The sequence below is a fragment of the Cydia pomonella genome, chromosome 17 (genome assembly GCF_033807575.1).
Source record: "Cydia pomonella isolate Wapato2018A chromosome 17, ilCydPomo1, whole genome shotgun sequence".
Lineage (NCBI taxonomy): Eukaryota > Metazoa > Arthropoda > Insecta > Lepidoptera > Tortricidae > Cydia > Cydia pomonella.
The window spans coordinates 7,384,747-7,410,162 of NC_084719.1; the positions used below are offsets into that span (position 1 = coordinate 7,384,747).

The following is a 25,416-nucleotide window of genomic DNA, read 5'->3' on the forward strand; positions in this document are numbered from 1 at the left end:
TGACGCGCGTTTTTGATCTCACCACCTCGCCTTGATCCCCCTCTATTTCAGTGTATTGCTTACGGTCCGTGAGAAATGATTGGAACCATTTGCAGGACGGTGGAGATACGCCATAATAAGCCAACTTAGATATTAGTAATGTTGGGTTGAGGCAGTCGAAAGCTCGCGAGAAGTCCAATAACACCAGAATAGAACCCATTCCCTTATCAGATGCAGCAATAATGTCATCTGTGACTTTTGCCACTGCTGTAGCCGTTCCATGTTTACTGCGAAAACCTGATTGTATATGTGGTAGTAGGTTATTCTCCTCCAGGTACTTGGATAGTTGCTCGCACACAATTCTTTCTATAACTTTAGAGAGTACCGGGAGAATACTTATCGGTCGGAGATCTTTATACACTTCAATCCTATTTGATTTTGGAATCGGCCTAACTCTGGCAAGTTTCCAAGACTCTGGGAAGGTATTGGTTGCGATAGATGTATTAATAATATGCGTTATTATAGGCAGAGTGACGTCCAGCGTTAGGCGAATCATGTCTATCGTCGTACCATCGTGTCCGCTTGCATTCGTCTCTATGGACTTTATTATTTCACGTACTTGACTCTCTGTACATACCTCAATATTGAACTCTTTATCAATCGTTTTGCCGTAGAAAGATGCCTGCATTTCGCGATTGGTGTCTGAGTTTCCAGGTACTGCTAGAAAAAAGTTGTTTATTTCGTCAGGATTGCGTAATTGTTGGGGGATCGCTGAATAATTTCCGTCATCCAGACAACACGAGTTCTTAAGGTGTTTCCACATTTGTTTCGGGTGAGATATATTGTTATTTACATAGAATGTAAAATATGCAGCTTTTTCCCGTTGCAATGCCCCTGACGTATAGTTACGCAATTCTCTATAATATTTTTGGTGATGTTCGTTTTTTGTTTTCTGTGCTTTCTTCAAGGCGTTATCACGTAGGTGCATCATACTTTTAATATTATCGGTGATCCAGGGATGTGATTTGCAGTCGGTACGCAGTTTACGAATGGGCGCATGCCTGTCAAATAAACTTGTGAGTAAGTCATTGAATCTGTTTATTTTCCCGTCCAGGTCAAGAATATCCTTGATTTCTGACCAAGGTACGTATTCTAGATCTGTCTGGAAATTTGTCAGATCGATCTTAGCTAACAGTCGTTTGTAAATGTATTTAGGTGCTTGTTTTGGCTTGGCGATAAGCAATTCTGCCAGAATCATTGCGTGGTCGCTGAGTTGGGGATTGTGGCGCACATATATTGCCTTACACACATTAGTACTGTCTGTGATGAATAAATCTAATAAAGAAGAGCTGTCCTTTGTGATTCTGGTGGGTTCATTCACGAGTTGTTCCAGACTTCGTTGAGTTAAGAATGTTTTTAACTTTTTTACGTTAGGTCTATCTTGTAGTTGCATATCTACATTAAAATCAGTCAAAAGAAACATATTTTTACAGGTGGCAAACATATCAAGCGACTCGTTTAAGGCTTCAATGGCATTGTCAACGGACACGGATTCTGGTCTATATGCGGTGCCGATAGCGAATTTAAATTTTAAAGAGTATTTATTGTAAAAAAAAATACAAAATTTCACTTATAAGACAACAATAAACTATACTTATAACATATTAGCAGTAAGCAAGCATGCATACTTATTTGATAGGTTAGTTAAATCTTTAATATTTAATAGTAAGTACATATGACAGTACGAGTATGTATGACAGTACGTAGCCATAAGCCACACTAACAATTTATGGATAAACTTTATTTGAAATAAAGAATTAATAATAATAATATGAAAGAGATTCCTTATCAATCCAGAAGTTAGTTATTTACATCCTAAATTTGCACATAAATAATTATGTTAAAGTAAGTACTACAGAGTATACGAGGTGATTTTAAATAAGGTATTTTCTTCCTCGCGTTGTCCCGGCATTTTGCCACGGCTCATGGAAGCCTGGGGTCCGCTTGACAACTAATCCCAAGATTTGGCGTAGGCACTAGTTTTTACAAAAGCAACTGCCATCTGACTTTCCAACCCAGAGGGTAAACTAGGCTTTGTTGGAATTAGTCCGGTTTCCTCATGATGTTTTCCCTCACCGCAAAGCGACTGATAAATAACAAATGATATTTTGTACATAAGTTCCGAACAACTCATTGGTACGAGCCGGGGTTTGAACCTGCGACCTCCGGATTGCAAGTCGCACGCTCTTACCGCTAAGCCACCAGCGCTTTTTGATTTTAAATAAGATACAGGTAACTTAAGTGTTATTAATGAGTGTTATTATTATTTATCATTCAAAATTATCATTTAAATACTTTGCCACTGTTATTAATAAAATGCAACTTCCTCAACCGCTATCTTGTTGGAGATTAAATATAAATAAAGTACCTACTAAGGCAAAACACGATATTTTTGTACGTGTTACTCATACGACATCGTAAGGAAATATACAATGTAAAAAACCGGCTAAATGCAGATCGGACTCGCGTTCCAAAGGTTCCGTAGATCGATTTTTTTATTGATAATTTTTATAACGGGCTACTCAAGATTTGATAGTAAAAGGAACAAAAAATATTATGACCTTTATTTCATATTTAAATAATTAGTACTCCATAGTTCCCAAAGGTTTGCTCTATATTTCATATTTTTTTAATATAAATCTAGTATTTGGATGTTTTATTGTTATTTGATTATGCATTACCAAGATAACATTATTTCATACAATTACATTGTTTGATTGCTTTTATTGCATTAAAAATGTAACCAGTAATAATAATAAAATTAACTTTGAGGCTCTTGAGGCAGTAAAAGATAAATGATTTTCCGAAAATAAATCCATAATATGTTACATATTCTTATTTTTGGGAGTATTACACCATCAAAGGTCCATTTATAAAATAAAATAAATGTTAGTCCATACATATTGTTGGTAGTATGAAAGAAAAAAATGGATATACAAAAGTGGCCTACATATAATAAATAATATCAGACTTATTTTCTGATAGTCATGTACCTTGTACTACCCCAAGAGCCTTTAAATTGAAAGCACATTTTCTTTGCTTGAAGGTCGCAATTTTACAAAAATCAATAAAATATTAACATAGTCTTACTTTTGTTAAAACCGGAAATCTATTAAATTTAAATTTTTATTTAATAACTGTAATAAATACAGACAATTGAGCCCCTAAACGGTGTGTAAATTAAGTTAATATAAAAATACGTTCGTAACATTTTTGGTACTTTTGTATCGAACCCCGAGAAGCAGATCTAAAATATCTAAAAATAAAAAATATCGATGTTGTTTATTTTTTGACGTAAAACGTGAGTTTTATTTTAAGATAAATGAGAAAAGCGTCTTTAAAAACCCGTACGAGTCAGATCAAAAACCGGATATAACGGAAAGTTTTATGGCGCGGCGGCTTCACTGGGCCATAAAATCTATATTCATAATTTTGAACAAACGAGGCACAAATATGCTGTCCTCGGTGAGGACACATATTTGCGCCTTTTGGCGTAGACAATCTGAGACCGTACGGGCCTAGCGCTAAAATAATTTTCAAGGAAATTTCCCAGCGCCTAACAGACCTCAGGTGACCGGAGGGCTGGCAGCTAACTCAGCCTTAGGATAAGCCTGGCCATCCAAAAAGGTAACGCTGCAGCCTTCTGGGTACCATAATGCATAAAGGTGACCTGGGAAGCATTTTTATTTATAAGTTTATTTTAAGTTCTATTCTATTTTAGTTTTAATTTTAATGATAATTTTACTTATTTTGTTCCTTTTTTAAGTTATATACTATGTTACTTGATTATTAATAAATTATTAAATCGGAAGGCAGCATCAGATTATTTTGATATCCAAGTTTTTTATTAGAGGCAAGAAGAATACTTGGAATCGCTATCATCTACAATTTCCTTCCTGCAACCTTTACAATGAACTGCATACTTTATTTCCCGTCTATCATACTGACATTGCAGGCACGCTCTTACAAGATCGTGGAATTAATGATATTCACTTTTCTGTACAAAATTAATCCCTATTTCATTAACTTAAAGTTTATTTTGTTGTGATAAGTTGTCTGGGAAAATATGATCTAGTGAATTAAACTGTCTGTTTATTGTGGGTAATATTTGTATAGGATTATACAATAATACTTAGGAATACATGTTGGAAGTTTATGTACTTAGTTTAGCGTTTCTTTTTTGCCATTTTTTGTGTGACTTTTGCCACTTTTGGCAAGCCCTTTTCATCCTTATGGAAGAAAAAAAGTGTCCCTTTCCATACATTTTTCAAACTTTCCTTTTTGTTACCGCCATACAAATTATATGAGGAAATGGTAACACAATAGGAAAAGTCTTTTAGGACAGGACATTTTTTTATCCAATAAGAATCGAAAGAGCTCGTGATTCGACATGAGTAGAAATAACACAAAATTTATAAAAAATACAAATTTAATGAAAGTGGTATTTTTTAATGATGTTGCAGTTTAATTTTTGTATATAAAAAGTAACATAATCTAGTAATTTTGTTTTAATGAGTTTTCAATCTCAAAATGCAGAGCTCTTAATGAACTATTACATATATCTTCTGTTACGAGTGTTACCGCCGTATAATACATATAGTAACTCATCCTTTTTTTTTACTTGAAAAAAAAAAGTCCTTTTTACATCGCTTATATCTTTCCAAACTTTAATAACGCGATTACTCAAAATGTTACTAAAGTGATTAGACATGTTCCTTCCTTGTATGTATTCTTCTAATGCTGGATCCCAAAAGTAACCAGCGGTAATCACCAGGTATTTTCAATACAAACTATTGTTTGCTGGTAAAAATCCCCTAAGATTCTAAGCCAATATTTACGAAAATAAGTACCTAGATTTATTATTTTTACACGACAAAAGCATATACTTTTAAAGGATATTCATCTTCATAAATCAAATGGTAACGAAATGTTTTTTCTGTTTCTTCTTACGGTATTAAATAAGTAGAAGTAGGTACTTATGTTCCGAAAACACCAAAAATATTAAACGTCTCATGTCAAAGTCGTTTAGCTCCTAAAATATGGAAAAAAATATTCAAATCGTAATACCAAAAGGATAATGGCAAAAAAGGCCACCAAACAAGGTAAATTAATGTTCTGGTCAAGATTGCAGGGTTAGAGTGGCGCGTAATGGGTTGTTATTGAGATCCTTGGGGCTTTGTCCAGTAGTGAACATCTTTCAGCTGATAAACTGATATGATAATAGGGTTCTTTTATAATGTTGTGCAACCTCACTTTTTTTAATAAAGAATTTCTAATATTATTACCCTGCCTGCTTGTTGTTTACCTCTTCTTTATGTGTTGTATTATTTGTACTGTTTCTGTATTGAGGTGTGCAATAATAGTACATTATGATACAAGTGAGCTAAGTTGGTCATTAGTGTCATTACACACGAGGCGATATTGTGCGCGCGAGCTGTAAGCGAGCGCGCAATAATAAAGCCGATGTGGGTAATGACCAATGCACACGAGTTTCATACGACGTTTTTCAACACACTTGCGAGGAAAAAACAAAACATTTTTTGTTAAAACAGTAAAAGTACAATTTTCAAAATGGTAGCTTACAGTTTTAACATCGAATAATTTCACCAAAGTGTGCTGGGCTTGTAGGCACTTTTTCACCAGTTCATTGAAGTAAGCTACGTTTTCCAAGAAACACTGGGCGTATTTGCTGATTTTCCATTGAATAAAAGTTTCATATGCCGCCAATTATTTATCACCCGATTTTGATGGAAAAAGGCTATCTTTCTCGGCTCTTGCCTCGATTAGTATTACTGGCAGCGTCAATTTTATGTGTTCTTCATTTTCAATGCTTGAAAATGACATTTTCGTCAATATTATAAGCTAAAAACATGCAAAACTATTCAAATATTATGACATTTATGACAATTACGGAAAATGGCTGGCGCGTTATTTTTTTTACGCACGATTCCAATGCGCGCGTAAGGCAAAGGCGCGAACAAAATCGACAAAAAGCCAATTAAAAAAATGTAAAAAAGCTAATATTTTCGTATTTCTATTCGACGGATGGATATCAAATTGATAAAATGTCTTGTTTAGTCATTAATATAATTTACAAGATAATTTAATCTATAAATTATGTTTATTGTGATAAAACCTCTTTGAACTAACATTTGAAACCTAGTTGGTTAAAAAAAAGTATTACTCGACCAAATTAAGAAGTCTCCGTTTCCAAGCATATTATTAGCAATCTTCTTAACTCAGTCGGATAATATAATGAAAAAGCACGAGTGCTAATAATATACTGAAAAAGCACGCGTGCTTAATATGAGCCAAAAATCGGTGGAATAAAAACGAGAACGGAAAAAATTGAGCAAGTGTGTTGAAAAGAATATTTGTATTGTATTGTATTATTTCTTGTCAAAATCACGAGCTCCTTCGATCCTAATAGGATAAATAAAGTGTCCCAATTTCTATTCTGTTACCACTTTTCATACCTACACTTTGTAAGACAGTAACAGAATGGAAGGAATGAAAAATAAAATAAATAAAAATGGAAATTTTGGAACGGGCCGGTCATCGGTCATGGAAAATTAAGTGTCAATTGCCTCGGCCCGGACCCGGGCCGGTCTAGCGTGAGTCATTCTTTGGGATCGACAAAGTTCGTGATTCTGGGAACAAATAACATAAAAATACCCAAATTTGAAAAATTATCTGGCTAAATGGTCTAGCTAAACTAATTAGTTTTTTGTACCATTCATTGCAGCCTCAAAGTCTTAAACTTAAGTTAGAGATGAATTTATTGTACAAAAATACGGTAAATAAATGAGTGGAAGCTGTAATATAAGTAACTGGGGTGAATAGAGACGGCTGGGATGAATAGGGACACAAATTAAAATGTGATATCCCTATCAATTTCTTAAAAAAATACCATCACAAATTGTACCTTTCGATTGAAAATAATAGTAGATTTTGTATGATACAATTTGGTCATAGTGTTGAGTTCCTGCGGGTGAGTAAGGTAGCCAGAGCTCAACGAGGGTGCGGAATGAGTGTCCTCCGGAATTGCAGGCGTATATAGGCTACGGAGACTGCTTACTATCAGGCGGGCCGTATGCTTGTTTGCCACCGACGTAGTGTTAAAAAAGTGGCCAAGTGCGAGTCGGACTCGCCCATGAAGGGTTCCGTATTTATGACGTATTAAAAAAAACTACTTACTAGATCTCGTTCAAACCAATTTTCGGTGGAAGTTTGCATGGTAATGTACATCATATATTTTTTTAGTTTTATCATTCTCTCATTTTAGAAGTTACAGGGGGGGGGGACACATTTTACCACTTTGGAAGTGTCTCTCGTGCAAACTATTCAGTTTAGAAAAAACTGATATTAGAAGTCTCAATATCATTGTTGAAGAACTATCCACAGATACCCCACAAAGGTATGGGTTGGATGAAAAAAAAATTGAGTTTCAGTTCTAAGTAGGTATGGGGAACCCGGGAACCCCCAAAATTTTTTGTTTTTTTTTCTATTTTTGTGTGAAAATCTTAATGCGGTTCACAGAATACATCTACTTAGCTAGTTTCAACTATAGTTCTTATAGTTTCGGAAAAAAGTGGCTGTGACATACGGACGGACAGACAGACAGATAGACAGACATGACGAATCCATAAGGGTTCCGTTTTTTGGCATTTGGCTACGGAACCCTAAAAAATGTACTTTTACGAAATTGTCAGGTAAATTAAATTTTTAATTGTGTTCCTATTCACCCCAGTTGACGGTAACATTTTTTACAAAAGTACTCAAAAACTACAGTTCACGCATAGCACATGCAGATTTGCAAATGAACTGCAGTACATCTCGCCTACAAATCAGACTGCTCGTCTCATAGCCCTAAGTAATTTCCATATATTTGCATCTGACTCGAGTTCTGCGCTCGACGCGTTATGCGACGCATCGCTTGGCATATTTGGGCCACGAAATTGTTTTCGTGTGTCTTGTATAAATATGGTAGATGACGAACAAATAAAGTTGGAAATTTAATTATGCGCAAACACATATAGACCCCGGCCGAAATATAGTTGACTAAATAATATAGTTTGCACTCGGTCGCTATTCAAGCTGTCCCTAAAATAGTTGCGAATTATATTTTTTTGTTCTCCGTACAGCGGATAGCGACATGTTTGTCGGCCTCGGCTTCACGTCGGCCGACATTTCGATGTGATCTGAGATATTTCTTACTTGACTTCCCTAGGTATGTCAATATTTTACTATTATTAAGTAGGTATACAAATGCGTCAGTCAGCTCCTCCTAGACGATAATTCGTACAGTTGGTGATGGAATGATCAATTTTTGATGTAAGTATTTTTTTTAACATGTTTTGGGCTGCCATTCCTCAATCCACCAACGGAGCGCCAGATATCGTTTACGGGGTTTCATGGCGATATCCACTTTTCAATTTTATCGCCGTTGACAATGGGGCATACATGCATATAAAATTGTTTGTTTTTTTTTTTTTATTGCAAAGGGAAACAAACAGCATATCATTACACATACAGTTTAACAAATTAAGTTAATACAACAGCCAGAACAGTTTCCACTTATAGGTAACACAATTATTGTTCTGAGAAAAACAAAATGCACGTATTAAACAATTAACAAGGCAATTAAAAGCTAAAATGAAGATTATAAATAAGTTAAGTACTTAATTAATGATAACATTTAAGAAATATGAAGTTTATACAATTACTGATATAAAATTTATGAACAATTTAATTTAATTTAATACATTTCAAGAAAGAGAAAGAAGATGCATTTTAGACAGAATTACCATATAAAAAGTTAGTGCTCATTGATTAGTAATTGATTTTTTTATATTTATTTATTTATTGTTATTAGTTCGTTGTTGCTTTCATTGCAGATACAAATTTACGGAGATTTAATTGAAACATGTCTATATGTAAATATTTTTTATTATAAGTATTACATGCTCTTACTAAATAATTATTATTTGCATATTTTTTTCGACTAAACGGAATAGAAAACGAATAAGTGGACCCGGTACGAAAGGTTGGACAGTGGCGGATTAACCGAACAGCAGAAAAAGCATATGCTAAGGGCCCCGCGCCTAGGGGGGGCCCCGCGCTCCGACCCTGACCATCCATGCGATTTCGGCACGACCGACCGACCGACGAAACCGACCAAGTTATGTCGAACTCGCGCTCCGAGGATCCTGTACCATCACAATTTTTTTACAATGTATTTTTTTGGTAAGTCGGTTGCAATTTTGACATAATTTATTTATTACGGTACCAAGTTTGTAAGGTTGAGGAATGCATGGAGTTTTACGACTTATGCAAAGACCGGAAGCAGAGTTTCACATAAACCGAAGGTGCAGTGTCTCAAAGCTTTTGTGCATGGCTAAGCTGCAGGAAAGAGCAGAGCTCGGAGAAGAACAAAAGAAGTTGTGTTAAATAACAAACTGGTGGAAAGCAAGGAAGGATGATGGCCAGCTTTGCGGCAGTGGGAGGCCAAAGGGCGCGTTCTTCCGGCCGGCCGGGAGTCCAAAATATGCGGAGTTGCTCCAAAGCCGTGATCGTGATCGAACCAACCTAATTGTCAAAGTATTATAAAAAGAAAACAGCGGGGCTCCGCGTAGGCCAAATTTTAAGCCCTGCATCCGGGCCGGAATCCCATCCCATCCCATCAGGGCCGGAAAACCAAATGATCCCATGAGTCGTACTTTCGAGCGAGAATGAAGGCCGAGCAGCAGGCAAGCCGAGTTCACACTGGTTCCATTCCAAACTCTGTTCTACTACAATTCAGCCTTTGCATGGATGCGCGCCGTGATAGAACGCTACGGGCTTCCGTCCTTATACGAAGCTACAGACTCGATCACACTAGGGCATCGATTTTATTCTTACAGCTTTGCTATCAGTTTCGCACGGGAACGCGGCGAAATAGGAGAGACTCAGCTTTTGAGCTTGTTTTTTGACACACTTGACAATTGGTTTCCAGTTCTCACTGCGTCCCTGATACATCCTACCCGCTTTGTTCTTAAGTCCGACTCACGTTTCACCTGTTTATACAAGCTTTTATTTAACTTATTATTATTGAATGTTGTTAAACAGTATCCCAACATGCTTGAATTTAACTTGCGATTTACGTACGTTGCACATACGTCGGAAATCCCGATTTAGGCGGCCAAAAGTCAACTTTCTAAAAGTAGGCTTATCGCAAAACTAATTGGCTCTCGAAAAACACCACACTATCACGGATTTAATCCCACCCCATTACTACCCCTATCAGTTTCGCAGGTCATATACGAGGTTCTCGAAACTCGGTCATCACACTCGTTGCACACGCAGTTCATAGCACTCTTATCCGAAGCAAACATTTCTAAGTCATTATTTATTTTTGTGGAGTTTTTTTGCGAGTGAAAGTGATGGATATCAAAAATACAGGTAAGTTTCTTTTATTTTAATCTATTTTGAATTATAAATATTTATTTAATGATACATATATAACCCACTAAACATTACCCTTTTCGTAATTAAAATTTTGAGTATTTTTTGTATTCAATAGTGAATATACTATACTTCCGAGCTCGTCCGAGTATTTTTTTTTATGGCATTCTATAAAACAAGTCTTTATTTATATATCCTGAAAAAATTGGGGAGCACTTTTGAGCACTTTTTAAAATATCGAGTTTAAAAAAAAAAACACGATATAACAAATTATTACGTTGTTTTTTTCAATACTGTTTAAATGGCTTTTCTGTTGTTATAGGTTCATCAAATACCGCGGGTGTAAAAGTTGTGACTCGAAAATATCTGTTTGACAAGATGAATGAACCAAAATTCCAGTCAATAACAAAAAAAATTGACTCCTTGGAAAATTATCTCCTTATATGCCCAAGTGACGCAGACAAAGAAAAACAGGCTATGAAGCATAGATTTTCACATTTTAAATCAGAATTTAAAAAAAAATGGACTAAATCACGTCGTATAGTGGAAAAATTTCTGACAACTAATGGATCTTGGTTGGAAGGAACATTTGAAATATCGATTAAAACTCATTGCAGGCGCGGTCGGCCGTCCAAATCGTTCAGTGAGTCTAGTGAAAGAACAAAACACAGGAAAACTGATAACTTGCTCCACTGTAAATAAAGAAGTTATAGATCTAAAGTTAATAAAGCGGATTCGAATGAAACAGATCGCCTTACTCCTCAACAAGCACTGACTTAGCAGTACGAGAAAGAAAATTCGCGTTAAATCATTTCTGCAAGAAACTATGCAGCTATTGATTTCTGCTGAGCCACATATAGCGAGAGCTGCCGCAGCGCAGAGCGAGGAATGCTTCCAAAGCAATAAAGATGATTTTTCTTTAAGATACGATGATGATTAATATTGTTTTGTATGAACCTTTGTATACATATAAACGTAATAGTATTAAGTAAAAGTAAATATTCTTTATTGCACCACAAAGAAGACAAATTTAAAAAACAGATTTACAATGTAAAGAAAGGTAGCAACAGCCGGTCTTATCGCTGTAAGCGATCTCTTCCAGACAACCTTAGGGTAGCAGTATTAGATGCGAACCTATGTGTACTTCTATGACTTTCTGTAATGTGTTACTTGTATACCTAAATATATATAGTAGATATTATATTATTTACATATAATGGAAGATAATAAAATATATCAATACCCAACTTAACATTGTATTATTCATAAATATATAAAATATTTAAGCTAAGAGGAGCCCTGAAATGTGAAAAAAACTGAAATAACTGAAAAATGGCCATAATATAAATAATAATAATAATATTAATTATATAAAACTACATTTTCTTACATCAAAATCGTGTTTAAAATGCAAAAATGTAATAAAATATTTTTGGCCGCCTAAATCGTCATTTTCGACCTATGTGCGTTGTTTTGTAAAATTTCTACCGCTTTACGCTTTAAAAGTTATATGTCGAATTTGGCCTTTATGTTTTCTATGTATTTAATGAGATTTTAAAGCTACGGCAATTGGTTTCAATATTATTAACCAATTAAAACTGGTTTTTTGCTCCAGTCATGGGATGTATGGCGCCATTCATTTTTGAACTAACAAATATCAATGAAAAATTAAATTTAAGCAGCTCTTTAGCTCTTGCTTATGGTAAAATGTTGCCAGCGCGATTAAAAACTGACGGTAAATACTTGTTTTACAGGATTTGTCTATACCATCCCATTACTGGTGCCTGTTCCATTATAGGGATGTTTACTATAGAAGGAAAGGTACTCTGATAAAATAACAAGTTTTTTTAAGTTAAGCAACTTTACTAAGATTAGGCTCTTTTAAAATGCCTAAATGTAAATAAAAAATAATACAATATCAGGAATTCATGAAAATAAATAAATATGGAAAATATCCCGATTTTAAAAGACGATATACAGATGTTTCGTTTAAAAAAACTATTAAATTATTTAATATTTATTATTTGTTATAGCTGCAATAGAAATACACACTTGGTGTAAATGTCGACTGTCTAACTGTTATGGGTCATATGATAGAGCACACTGAACGACAGATTTAATGAACACGATTTTTGTATAGAGTACCGGTATTGGAACAAAAACCAAATAATTACGATTTCCATATAGGTAGTAGGTATAACGACAATAGAGATATACATTTCAAGGTACGAGGCCGCCTGGACCCTGCTTGGACTTGGGCGATCAGTTGAGAAGTAGCCTCTCAGGGTCGCGACTAATGGCAAATTCTTCTGCGAGCCCTATATCCCTAATGAGAGATAACAGGATTACATCATCGTTTCGTATTTATCATTTATTATAACGGTTGAGCTTACTTATATGTTTTTTTTCTATCTCTATTACGGTTATAAAATACAGACCTCGAACTTGGTGTGATAATAAAGAAAAATACACTGCATAATTAACATGATTAAAAATAGTTCCAGCAAATTTAAACATTGTAAAAATGTTGTGATGGTACTGAATCCTCGGGGTGCGAGCCTGACTCGCAAGTAGCCGTTTTTTTTTAACCAGGGGGGCCCCGCGAGTTATTGTGCTAAGGGCCCCGCGCCTTCTTAATCCGCCCCTGAGGTTGGACATCTAAACGATAATTTGTTTACCAAATATTGGGAGTCAACAATATTATTCAAAATCTTATATAAAAACGTGATATCCCTTTTTTCTCTACGCATCTGAAGACTTTCTATATTCTCACAGACGAAGGAATTGAATTTATATTTAAGACGATTAAGGAACTTTTTTTGAATTCTTTCTACTGAATTTATATGGACTGAGAAGAAAGGGCTCCATGCTGCAGATGCATATTCCAAATGCGATCTAACAAATGCATTATAAAGGATTGTTGTCTCGGTGTCCAAAACGAACTGTAATAAAAACAGTGTTCATGATTATTTGTGAATAATAACAATTCGTACCAGCTGTCTTATTATCAAGAGGAAAATATATTGAGAATAATTTTTTTCCTTTATAACTGGCTCATTGTGGTCAATATCTGTTTTAGTTATTTTTTTGATGTCTGGTTTAAACGTCAGAATTATGTGGTAAAATTATGTTTCATGTTCCTAAATGCACCTCTCGTAAACAACAGTTACAGTTGATTTTTTATATGATTTTATACTCAGCCCCTATTCTGTTAAACTGAAATGTGTAAAAGTGTAAAAGCCTTTGTTTCTTTTATGGAGCCTTAAACGTGTGCCTTACTAATAGGTCTGCCATCTCGAATTTCGCCAAACCCGGACAAAGATTTAAAAAAACCCGGACATTTGGCGTAAATCGCATTTTTTCCCCGGACGAGTCCGAAAATAATATTTTAAAAAAACAAGACCTTTAATTTTACATGTAGTTTTAATGTGCTTCCTTACATGAAAAGTGTCCGGGTTTTCCCCGGACACTGCTTGACACCCCCCCCCCCCCCCGGACGGCCTCCAAACTAGGACAAATCCGGGAAAACCCGGACGGATGGCAGCCCTACTGCCCTACTTACCAACCATGTCGTTAAAAAGCAACTATCGTGATTGTTTTGGATTGGAAAGGCCTTCATTCTCAAAAAACGTTATCTAATTATTTGATAAGGTTTAAATTTATGTAACAGCTCATTCTGAGATAACGAGTTTGGGTAATGTAGGACGATCGGTCGCCTGTGTGTGGCCTGTCAGATAACAGAATGAGCTGTCAGTCACATCAGTGTTACATGAATTGGAGCCATATAATTCGACGGTTAAAAAAAACGAGTTAGTCCCCATTCAGTGAGTAGCGGTAACCGCTGCATAAACTATAAAAAAAGAATCTAATGCCTGTGAGTATTTTTTGTAGCAAATTTTTCATTGTTGCTGTCTTGTCGATAATGTTAGTAGTATATCGTGAAAACGTTAAAGTTTATCGGTAGTTGTTGCCTTCAGTGGCGCGGCCTGAGGGACTGACGTATTTAGGGTAAGCTAGGTTATGCAGAACGTGACGTGCGAAAAGCTAAGGTGTTAAACACCTACAGCTTTTAAAGAATACACTAGCTTAAAATCAAAATCGTGATATATTACAACAAATAGTATTTGTATCTAATTTTAACTATAATTATACTTTAAAATTAGTTTTAGTTATTAGTTTAACTCGCTTATTTTTATTTATTTATTTAAACTTTATTGCACACATAAAGAAAAATGTACAAAAGGCGAACTTAATGCCAAATGGCATTCTCTACCAGTCAACCATTGGGTCAAACAGAGACATTTTAATGAGTTTTTATTTTTAATGAGTCGCGCGTCGTGTTAACCGTAAAATTAGTTTAATGTTTGCATGTCTCGCAACAGTTTAAATTAGAAAAACAATACCTATTTGATTGAGCGATGCGAAGGTCTCCGAATCAGCTTGGGCAATAATGCGTTCGTTTATCCGGACCGGACGGATGTTCTTCTCTACAGGTCGCAATTATTCTGTTTCCGATTGTCATGGAATTTTGTTGAGCGGGTTAGATAATTATATGATTTTCGTCAACTCAGTTTTTGGATTTTTGTGCCATTAGATTAGCGAGATCTCTCTTTAAGGCCTTCATTTTCAAAAATACTTGCTTAAATATTTGATTAAACTAAAAGCTTAAAGAGAATAACGCATCTTCTATAAAAAAATATTGTGGTCAATGAACTATGCAGAAATTAAAAGCGCTTTCAAATAAAATTTACTTATAAAAGCCCCTAAAAACGAAAGACCTGTAGATATGAGATATTAGATTAGATAGAGTTAAATTAACATATTTTTAACATTCAATAACTCCGATGAGAAACCGTCCTCTGTTTACATTTCATTTTTAAGTTTCTTTTAAAGATAATGGATTGTATTCAATAAAAATACCTCTCTAATAAGTTATCGGCTGTTATATCTAGAAACAAAAAACTATAAAAAACAAACGAAACATTTTTTTTTTAAATTAAATTATAATTTGTACAAAATTGAAAGAAAACTATTTCATCTTTCAGCAAAAGTTCTATCGTACGCAAAAGTATTTTATATTTAAACGATTAATGACCACGAATATATGACAAATTTTTGACAAGACGCCAGATTATTTGTTTTATTATTCTCCGTGCGGAAAGCACCAACATTCGGTACGCTGCGTTAAACGATATTGCCGCTGTCCAGGCTGCGTAGCCAACGTGCATATCGTTAACGCTTCATAGTGTATCGTAGCCATCTCTCTCTATCGCTGTCGTACTAATGTGGAAGAGTGATAGAGAGAGATGACTACGATACGCTATGGAGCGTTATCGAAATGCGCGTTAGCTACGCGACTAGCTATACACATCTCTGCCAGTAAATTTTTACGTAAGTTCAAGTAATTATTCGTTACACTGTAAGTCTGGTTTAACAATATAAAAACAAATTTGCATGAAGCATTAAACTAGCCTGTCGCCTACAGTAATTATCGAATCGATTATTTATATACATATATGATATGATATATCCATACATCAGTTTTCTTACCAAAATTATGCCAAAACGCTTTTTATTTTCGTAGTCCATCTAGCGTCATTTAGTTAAATATCAGTACTGCTACTTGTCAATAGATGTCGCGACGAACGAAAAGTCTAATGCTCAACAAGTTTTAGCAAATATTATAACCGGATAATCCAGAACTCTATTTTCAACTCCTTCTGCTTGTAATATTAGTTGTAAATTGTAGAGCAATACACTTTCGTCAGTCACGAGTGTCGCGACACTCGTGACATCTAGTGTTAAGTAGCGATACTAATAAATCCGCTGACACACACTGCTTTTCACATTACATATGAGAAAAAAAATTTCATGCTCACTTATTTTTTGTGTTCGTGTCCGTCTGCGTGTCAGTGTCCGCGTCCGTGTCCATGTCCATGCCCGTGTCCGTGTCCATTATCCTCATTCTCATTCTTTCTCAATCGTATGGGTTGTGACGGAATAATCTTACACTTTCCGCCAAGTGCGTACCGTCCGATAAGGAACTGAGTTCCAATAAGCGAGCGCGTAGTATTTCTTTTTATGAATAAGGCGGGGAATATAACATTTCCTGTTTAACTCGTCACCGTGATTTGTCGACTTCCGCTCGATATTTCTCGTGGAAGCGTTTCGCTGATTGAACTATTTTCACTACGCTTGAATGTGGAAAATGCAACCTGTACTACACATTCATCTTACTTGTGTTTCGCTGAAATCTTTGAGAAATAGTATGAGGGTTGATTGACATCCATATGAAGCAAATTTTGAATGATCATAATTTTTTTTTTTTTTTTTAATTCTATTTATTGACAATAACAATATACATAATGGATATATACAGATGATTACTATAACTAGCTTATATCTAAAATAGGCCCTTGAGGCATTGTACCAAGGATGCTGGCGGCATTTCCTCGTTGTATCGCAATACTGATACGTTGTGCGAGGAAGCCGCCAGCTCTTCGGTCTATGATCATAATTATACATGTGATAGGTTTATTTGGCTTGTGATATGTCTTTTTACGGAAAATATTGGTTTTACCGGTTTTGCAAAATAAATTATCACATTTATCTTTTATATCCGCATAATCGGATATCCATGTAGGTAAATACGTAATTTCTTCTTGCGTGTCATTTTGGCTCGATAATGGTAATAAATTAATAGGTAGATCTCTTAATATCAATCCTTGAAATTAAATTCAGACTAATGTAATTTCAAAGATTGATATAGTAATTTGAGTCAATGTACTGAATAACTGTGAAGGGAATCATTGACTAACTTTGTCTTGACGAGCTTAAATTTGTGTAACAATGTCCTATATTATTTATTTAAATATTTTGAGTAAAAAGGTCTTATTTCATGCAGTTGTGCTGAAGGACAAAGGCATATATTAATCCCAGGGGAGTTATGGGTTGTGAACACCTCGATTGCAATATTTCTCTTACCTCCCCTCGCACAATGTACTATTGTAAATATAAAAACGTAGGTATCATTCAGCCAACTGAGTTAAGCTCGGTCCCCAGATAACGTAAGATAGGATCGATACGAATAAAAAAGCGTGGCAGTTGAATTAATCATCACATAACACAATTAATATCGTTCCGTACAGCGTGATTGATTGCACGGGTTAGACCGAGTGTAAGTGATATCACATGTGATATGAGCTGACAGGTTTGTAATATGTGGCTGTTTGCACAAGGGAGTGTTTCCAATTGTAGCGGCGTATTAGAACTTGATCTCCGGCCTGCCCATTTAAGAGGATAGGGCTTTTCAGAGTCATTTAGATTAACGGTCAAAACCCGTGCCTTCGCAAAATACGCGCGTCGCGACATATCTTTTGTTTTTTTCTGGCTTCATGGCTGTAATATCCGCTCGGAAATATTTAAAAACCGGTTAAACTTTCGTAATTACAATAACCAGAATGGATGCAAAGTTCAATGTTGTTGTGAATCCTGAAGTCGCTTCTAGTTTTATTGAGAACTCATACTTTATTAATAATATAAATTACAGGCTTACATATAAAATAACTGGATTCAATAAACAAATTACCAAATCAATTATTATAATTAACATTAATTATTATTTACAACATTATTAATTCATCCATTGTTATAAATTATTTATTAAAAAAAAACAACATTATTTGTTTTATTACACTATTTATTTATACATATTTTGAGGTCAAATATTCTTCGACACTATAAAACGGCCGCTCGATAAGTCAATTTTTGAGTTTGAACTCGCCGCCGCCCGCCCTATAGTCAGTACATAAACCATTCCCGGATAGTATGAGAACTGGGCCCACATAAACCATTCCCGAATAGTACGAGAACTGGGCCCAGCTAAATAATTTTAACCGCCCCAGCAAATATAAACAATGCGCTTCAGCAACTAGGACACGTAATTCGTACGCAGGCCCTAGAGCATGTGTTCGGAAACGAAAACTCAATATCAGCGCCATGCCATTTCATTTTTACAATCGTATCAGATCAGCAAAGTTTTGGTTTTAAAAATTTCAATATCTTTATATTTTTCTTGCGTCATCAAAGCCAATTATGACAGTTAAATAACAATATATAAAGTGACATTTATCCGAACGCTAGACTTCAAGGCTCTAAATCTAGAATTGAATTGCAAAAAATAAAGAGTCGTCTAAACTAAAATTGCAAGTGTTTTGAAAAGAACAAAAGTGTCTTTACGAACGTCATATAGTCATAAAAATGGACTAATCATTGCCACATTTTGTCTTTGCAAATTCCTTGCAGAGTTAGCTCGGTCAGACTCTATCAACCCTCAGGTTGAAAGGTCAGGTTGATGATGATGAATGATATATAGTTTAGAAAACTTTAAGACTTTAAAAAATCAGAAATGATGAGACCAGAACCGATGCAGATAATAAAAAACTAAAATTAGGCTTTTGTTGCTTGTTGCTCAAATCAATCTACAAGTGGGAAGCATTGCTCCTTCGAAATTATACAAAACATCGTATTCGGGCAGATTCTGTTATGATTTATCCTTAGCCGTTCTTAATGTCAAAACTTGCCAAGATAAGCGCAATTTTGATTCATTAAAATAAAAATTGTAAACACAATAGAATGGAAGACCTTTTTATAGACATCTGGGCGGCTAGATGTAAGAACGTGCAAGCATATGCAACTAATGCAACTTTAATATAATTTTGTCATTTCAAATGTACATTCAAGAATAAAGCTCCTGCATTTGGTGCGTCAAATCACGTTTCTGCAGCCTCCGTGTGATGACCTAGATCTAGATCGAGACCACTGGTCTGCCGGTGGTAAACTGATATTTTGATGAGCGTATTCAGCCTTTTGAAACATTATACCAAATTGAAAGAGATGTCATATACTATAGAAAAATTAACAATCCCGAGGTGGAGGCCGAATTCAACGTCTTCATCCTTACGCTAACGCCCTGGAACTCTCAATACATGTATTGTATGCAACCTTTATACGAAAATATTAAAGAGGGAAGAATAGCTTTGCGATGCTAACCGAACGTACGTAGATTTTTGATGAAATTCCATTTCGGGAGAAAACGGTTTCCACTAACTAAATCTTAACAAATCACTTTGATTTTGATGTCGATCGCTTCAGCATAATATATTCTAGGTTTATAGGTTTCGCTTTTTAAGCAAAATTAAAGTGATTTGTTAAGATTTATTCAGTGGAAAACGTTTTCTCCCTAACGAATCAATCATTATTTTTTTAAGAAAATTATATTAGTTTTTCAAGAATATTAATTTGTTTATTGATTGTTTCAGATGTAAAATAGAATCATGCGAAGGCCTCAACGACACAAGCTGGCTAACCAGCGCTATACCTCTTGAGGGTGACCGACTATCCAAATGTAAGAGGTATGCAGCTGTAGACGGCAACGAGACCTGCAGTGCTGAAGCATTTAATACGAACATTACCTTAGGATGCGATGCGATACAGTACAGCGACGAGGATTCAGTAGTGAGAGATGTAAGTAAACTAAAGGATTAAAAGAAATATTAAAAATCGGCCAAGCATTTCGGGCCATGCTCGATGTAGGGTTTCGTACTTACCATTCCATCAGAACAGGCCAAACTAGGGCTATTCATTAATAAGTATCCTTTCGCAGCGCTTTGTACGTCTCTTTACTAAGAAGAGAAGAATTTGCAATAACTCATAAATAGCTGGACCGATCATTTTCGCTGTATTTTATTGAAAGCATTTTTTGGACCCATGGTTCAAATGATAGAAGGAGGGGACACTATTTTGTTTTCTTTCGGAGACCGTTATTCGTTTTGTGACATGACAATAAACCAGAACTAAATTTATTTTATGAGCATGTAGAATCAAGCAAGGGTCACATTTAAAAGGTAAACTGGTCGAAATATAATTAGGAACACCTCCACATACGACATTATTTCAGTTGATGTAGTTAAAAATACGAGGCCCGGCCCCCCTTATGGGATGAATCCTTTCCAAAAATCAATTGCCTCTACCTCTACCTCTGCTCCAGCTTGGCTCCAACCCAATATAAATCTTCGTGCATTCTGACTAGGTTCACGAACTCACGCCGCACACGATAGGCATGGCGTTCAAAGGGTTAATAATGTCACACATTGTATATTCAGCCCGTGTCGAAACAGGTTATGATAAGAAGCATGTAAATCCACGCTACACGCGCGTTGCAAATTCGGCCGCGTGATTCGTCACAAGGAGGCTGCATACCGAATAGCGACACATTTGTAAAGCGGATTTTAGACCACATAGATGTAGTATTTAGGGTTATTTTTGTGTGGCTAAATTCTGGAACGCTTACAAACCACTAGTCACGTCGAGAAAATTGACGGTAGAGGATAGTTATAATTAACAATAAAAAAAATAGCTAAAATATTGCAGCGCCCTCTATTGACATACCTAAACTGTAAAAACTGCTACTAAATCAGCTATGAAGATCATAGGAAACATTCATTTGTTTCAAATAAACACATAAATTGTGTGAAGTCACTTGTTACTACCGAAACCAACATTCATTGATAATGAATTTCATTTCACCACAATTTGACGAACCTAATAAGACCAAATCAGTTTTGGGTCAGAGATCAAATGAATAATGTGGTGACCTTTTATAACATCACGCGATCGCCGCCCGTTAGTCAATAGGTTATCATTCAGGCCGATTCGGTTTTATCAATTTGATATAGTTTTCATCTCGTTTTGATTACCTTAAGTCGTCTTCAGGAGCCCAAGTCAGCTTTCTCAATTTGTTATGGTTTTTGAATGGCTTTGATAACTAACTATTTTGGCTCAGTGATCCAAAAATAATCATGTTCTCCGAAACGAGAGCGTGCCACCTGTCCCAATCCTGCGCAAGTTCCTGCCAGTTACTGACAGGCTTAGGCTTCAGAGAGATGTCGGTATTGGAGAATCCGGAAAAATGCCGAAATGCAAATGATAGATGCGAAATGAGAGTTAGAGGCCGGGAACAATATCATCATTGGCGAATGGGTTTGATTCGACTTTTAAAATCACTCACGCTGATTGGTGCATGCGAATAGAAAATCGTACTTGAGATTATCGCCAAGACGATCGTCAAGGTCGTAAATAGTATCAAAACCAGATCAAAACCTTTAAAAATTGTTGAATTTGAATCAACCTTCAGGCGTCTTTAGGTGCGCGGGAGATGTTAGGTATCTAAGAAATAACTCCTATGGGCCTAACCAAGATGACAGTAATTTGCAGAGAAACGAAACGAAAAGCTATCTGTCTCTATCAGACTAATAAGGAAGAGCGATAGAGAGACAATAGCGTTTCGTTTCGTTTTCCCCAAACGATTCCGTGACCACTAATCAGCGTGAGGAGCTGATGCTCACGTCACGGTGTCAAATGTCAAGTTATTTTTAAACAAAAACACCATGTCAAATTATTTTTTAACAGCATCGCCCTGAAATTACAATAGATAAAATTACCAATGTTGAAATGTGGCTTAGAATGCTTCTTTAATATCACACCCGCGTAAAACGCTCAACATCAATTCATATCGTCTGAGACGTAACGCACACAAACAAAGCATGTCAGTACTTTTGCTGTGTTTGTTTATGTTGAGTATAGGTTAAATTATACTCTGTACATTTAGGTATTTAAATAAAAGTAAACAAACAATTCGTACATTTTCGGGTAGTTACAACATTTAATTATTAACTAACCAAATACAAAACTGCCTGGATCTGCCACTGAACGACCCGACTTTAACCTACCTTATTTGATTATAATGAATAGAATCTGGCGTTACTTTGCGGAAATACATACTAATTAAAACAAAAAATATTACGAGATAACGTGCATGTAAAAATACGCAAGTATAACGGGTTAGCACTGATTGACTAGCACGTTTTCTTTTCGCGGATCAGATAAAGTAATATTTTTTGTTTTAATTATTTGATTATGTAATGTTTTCATCTACCCTCAACTGGATTAAGAAGCCATTTGAGGGTAGATTTTGTTTACTTTTATTTAAATACCTAAAGATACAGAGTAATGATATAACGACATTTAGGCAAACGTACTTTTGGGAAAAGCGAGCGGTCTAAATATGATTCCCAATAGCCGGTTCATTTAAAACGGTACCGGGAACGCGCTCGGCGGGTTCTCTGTTTACAAAGCGGGAAAATGCTGGAATCGGCTACGAGTGTAGTGCTATGAAATATTTGGCTGTGAATGTGTTAGAATTGATAACCACGTTCTTACAGTGCCTATCCAGCATTTTTTTTCTTGCTGGCATCATTCACAGAAATCATACTAACTTCTAGTAAGGGTAAAATGTCTAGATGTCCCAATTTATAGCCATAGAAAGTCGTCGAATCCATCTGTTCAGCCCGCGCAGCCCACATGCCAATCGTTGACGCTCCGTAGCGAACGAAACGCAACCGTCGCTGTCGTACTAATAGGATAGAGTAATAGAGAGAGATGACTATGCTATGCTATGGAGCGTTAGGACGAAAGTGAAGCACCCGTGCGAAATCGCCTTTTCATACAAATGTAGTCCTCATTTTCCTCTGTGGATATTCACATTATTGAAAATATTTTGACACAATGTGTTGGAATTTAAAAATATTTTCCATAATGTCAATATTCCCCTTAGGTCGCGTGGTCCGATCGACTAGTCCGATCAATCGGAATACGAAGTTTTTTTTTTCCTGTTGGCTCGATTGATCGGACTATAAAGACTTAGAAAATCCTGTCAGTCCTACTATCGGTGTAATGGGATTTTAAAAGTTCGTCTAGTTCGATCGATCGAACCACGAGACCTTGAAAAATCCTCTTAATCCGATCACACAATTTTTATTTTTCCTGTTTGTCCGACCGGTACTTTCATGGTTACTTTTGTAATCTACCAACATCTCAAAAGTGTTTTCTCACTTTAATTAGCCATACACGAACGGTTTTGCCCGTCGGATCGGGCACATCCGTGGCTATATCTCACCACACACCGACGGATTTGCCTGCGGACGGGTGCCCGGCGGGCAGATCCGTATCTATATTTCTCGACACACACGCACGGATGTGCCCGCTGGCGGTACATCTGGCGGGCTGATCCGACGGGCAAAACCGTCCGTGTATGGCTAGCTTTTCGACGCGGAATTTTACTACCACGAAATAGTAAGTCTACGGTTACGTCCGATCAGTCGATGCAACAGGAAAAAAAACGTCCTCGTGGTTCGATCGATCGAACTAGACGAACTTTTAAAATCCCATTACACCGATAGTAGGACTGACAGGATTTTCTAAGTCTTTATAGTCCGATCAATCGAGCCAACAGGAAAAAAAAAAACTTCGTATTCCGATTGATCGGACTAGTCGATCGGACCACGCGACCTAAGGGCAATTCAGGGTGGAAAATGGGTACCACGTTTGTATCGAGAAGGGGCCGTCTACATATTGGCTACACGGACAGTACTTGAATGTTATAGGTACACATGTATTATTTTCGGCGTTTTGGATGCCACTCAGGGTGACTGACCTCGTTAACTGCTTATTTGATGTCGTATACTTTATAATTATATTACCCAAATTTAAATATCATTTATTCGAACAGTTTAATCGGTACCTATAGCTGGCTCAGTGGCATATATGTATTACCATTCCGACTTGATATCCCGCGGTGTGGGACCGGCGGCGGCAATGACCTTCGATCTGAATCCCTTAGTTTTCAAATGTTTTTTTTTTGCGTATCATATTAACAACAACGTTCTTAAGTAATATAGTATCCGTCTTTAAGTAGAATATTTACTTCAAGGTTTATTGTCTACGAGATATTTGGAATCAAAGTTAAACAATTTTAGGCCAAAAAACTGGTTTTCTGGCCATAACTTTGTGTTAATTAATTTAAAATTAAAATCTCTGACAATTTTTTAGAGACGCTCAAGACGAACCCAATTATGAAGATTTCGTATACGAGTATGTTAAATCCTTCACAGCAATCTAGTAACAAAAAAAGTGTTTTTTTTAGACAGTGTTGATAAAAATAAGAATTATTTCAAAATCCGGCAGACAAAAATGGAGTTCAAAGTTTGTCTTATAATTCTATCTGTAGTGCAAATGTAGGTGTAACGACTCAAAACTTATCAAAAATCGATGAAAAGCCCCTTAAGAAGTACTCGTCCATACCAAAATGAGTTGTCTTTCCACTTCTAAATATTTTCCATTCTCCATGATCTTTAGTATGTTATACATAGACACAATGAAAAACGGTTATAAGTTTTATTTTATTTTCCTCTTCCTCGCGTTGCCCCGGCATTTTGCCACGGCTCATGGGAGCCTGGGGTTCGCTGGGGAACTAATCCCGAGAATTGGCGCACGCACTAGTTTTTATGAAAGCGACTGCCATCTGACCTTCCAACCCAGAGGGTAAACTAGGCCTTATTGGGATTAGTCCGATTTCCTCACGATGTTTTCCTTCACCAAAAAGCGACTGGTAAATATCAAATGATATTTCGTACATAAGTTCCGATAAACTTCTTGGTACGAGCCGGGGTTTGAACCCGCGACCTCCGGATTGAAAGTCGCACGCTCTCACCGATAGACCACCAGCGCTTCAAAAGTTTAATTTTTTTATAATTTTCATAATAATAATAAAAAGGTTTTTTTTTAAAGCGAAACCATAAACATAGAATATAATATTATGCTGACGCGATCGACATCAAAATCAAAGTGATTAGTTAATATTTAGTTAAGTAGTGGAAATCGTTTTCTCCCGAAATGGAAATTTCGTTGCGGTCGCAAAGCTAGGTATTCTTCCCTCATAAATGTCCTGAATTTTATCTCTCATATAAAATGAGATCTATTCCGGATTTCTACAATTCTCATATTTTCTGCAGAGATGTACAGACTGCTGCAAAGATA

At 36.0% G+C, this 25,416-nt stretch overlaps 1 protein-coding gene across 1 annotated transcript in view; it reads left to right on the plus strand.

Annotated features, from left to right (window-relative positions):
* Window positions 1-25,416, plus strand: part of LOC133526907 (organic cation transporter protein-like) — a 39,400-nt gene that overhangs the window by 4,300 nt on the left and 9,684 nt on the right. The window contains exon 2 of the mRNA XM_061863764.1: window positions 19,803-20,007. Within this exon, the coding sequence (XP_061719748.1) occupies window positions 19,803-20,007 (205 nt within the window). The remainder of the gene's footprint in view (window positions 1-19,802; window positions 20,008-25,416) is intronic.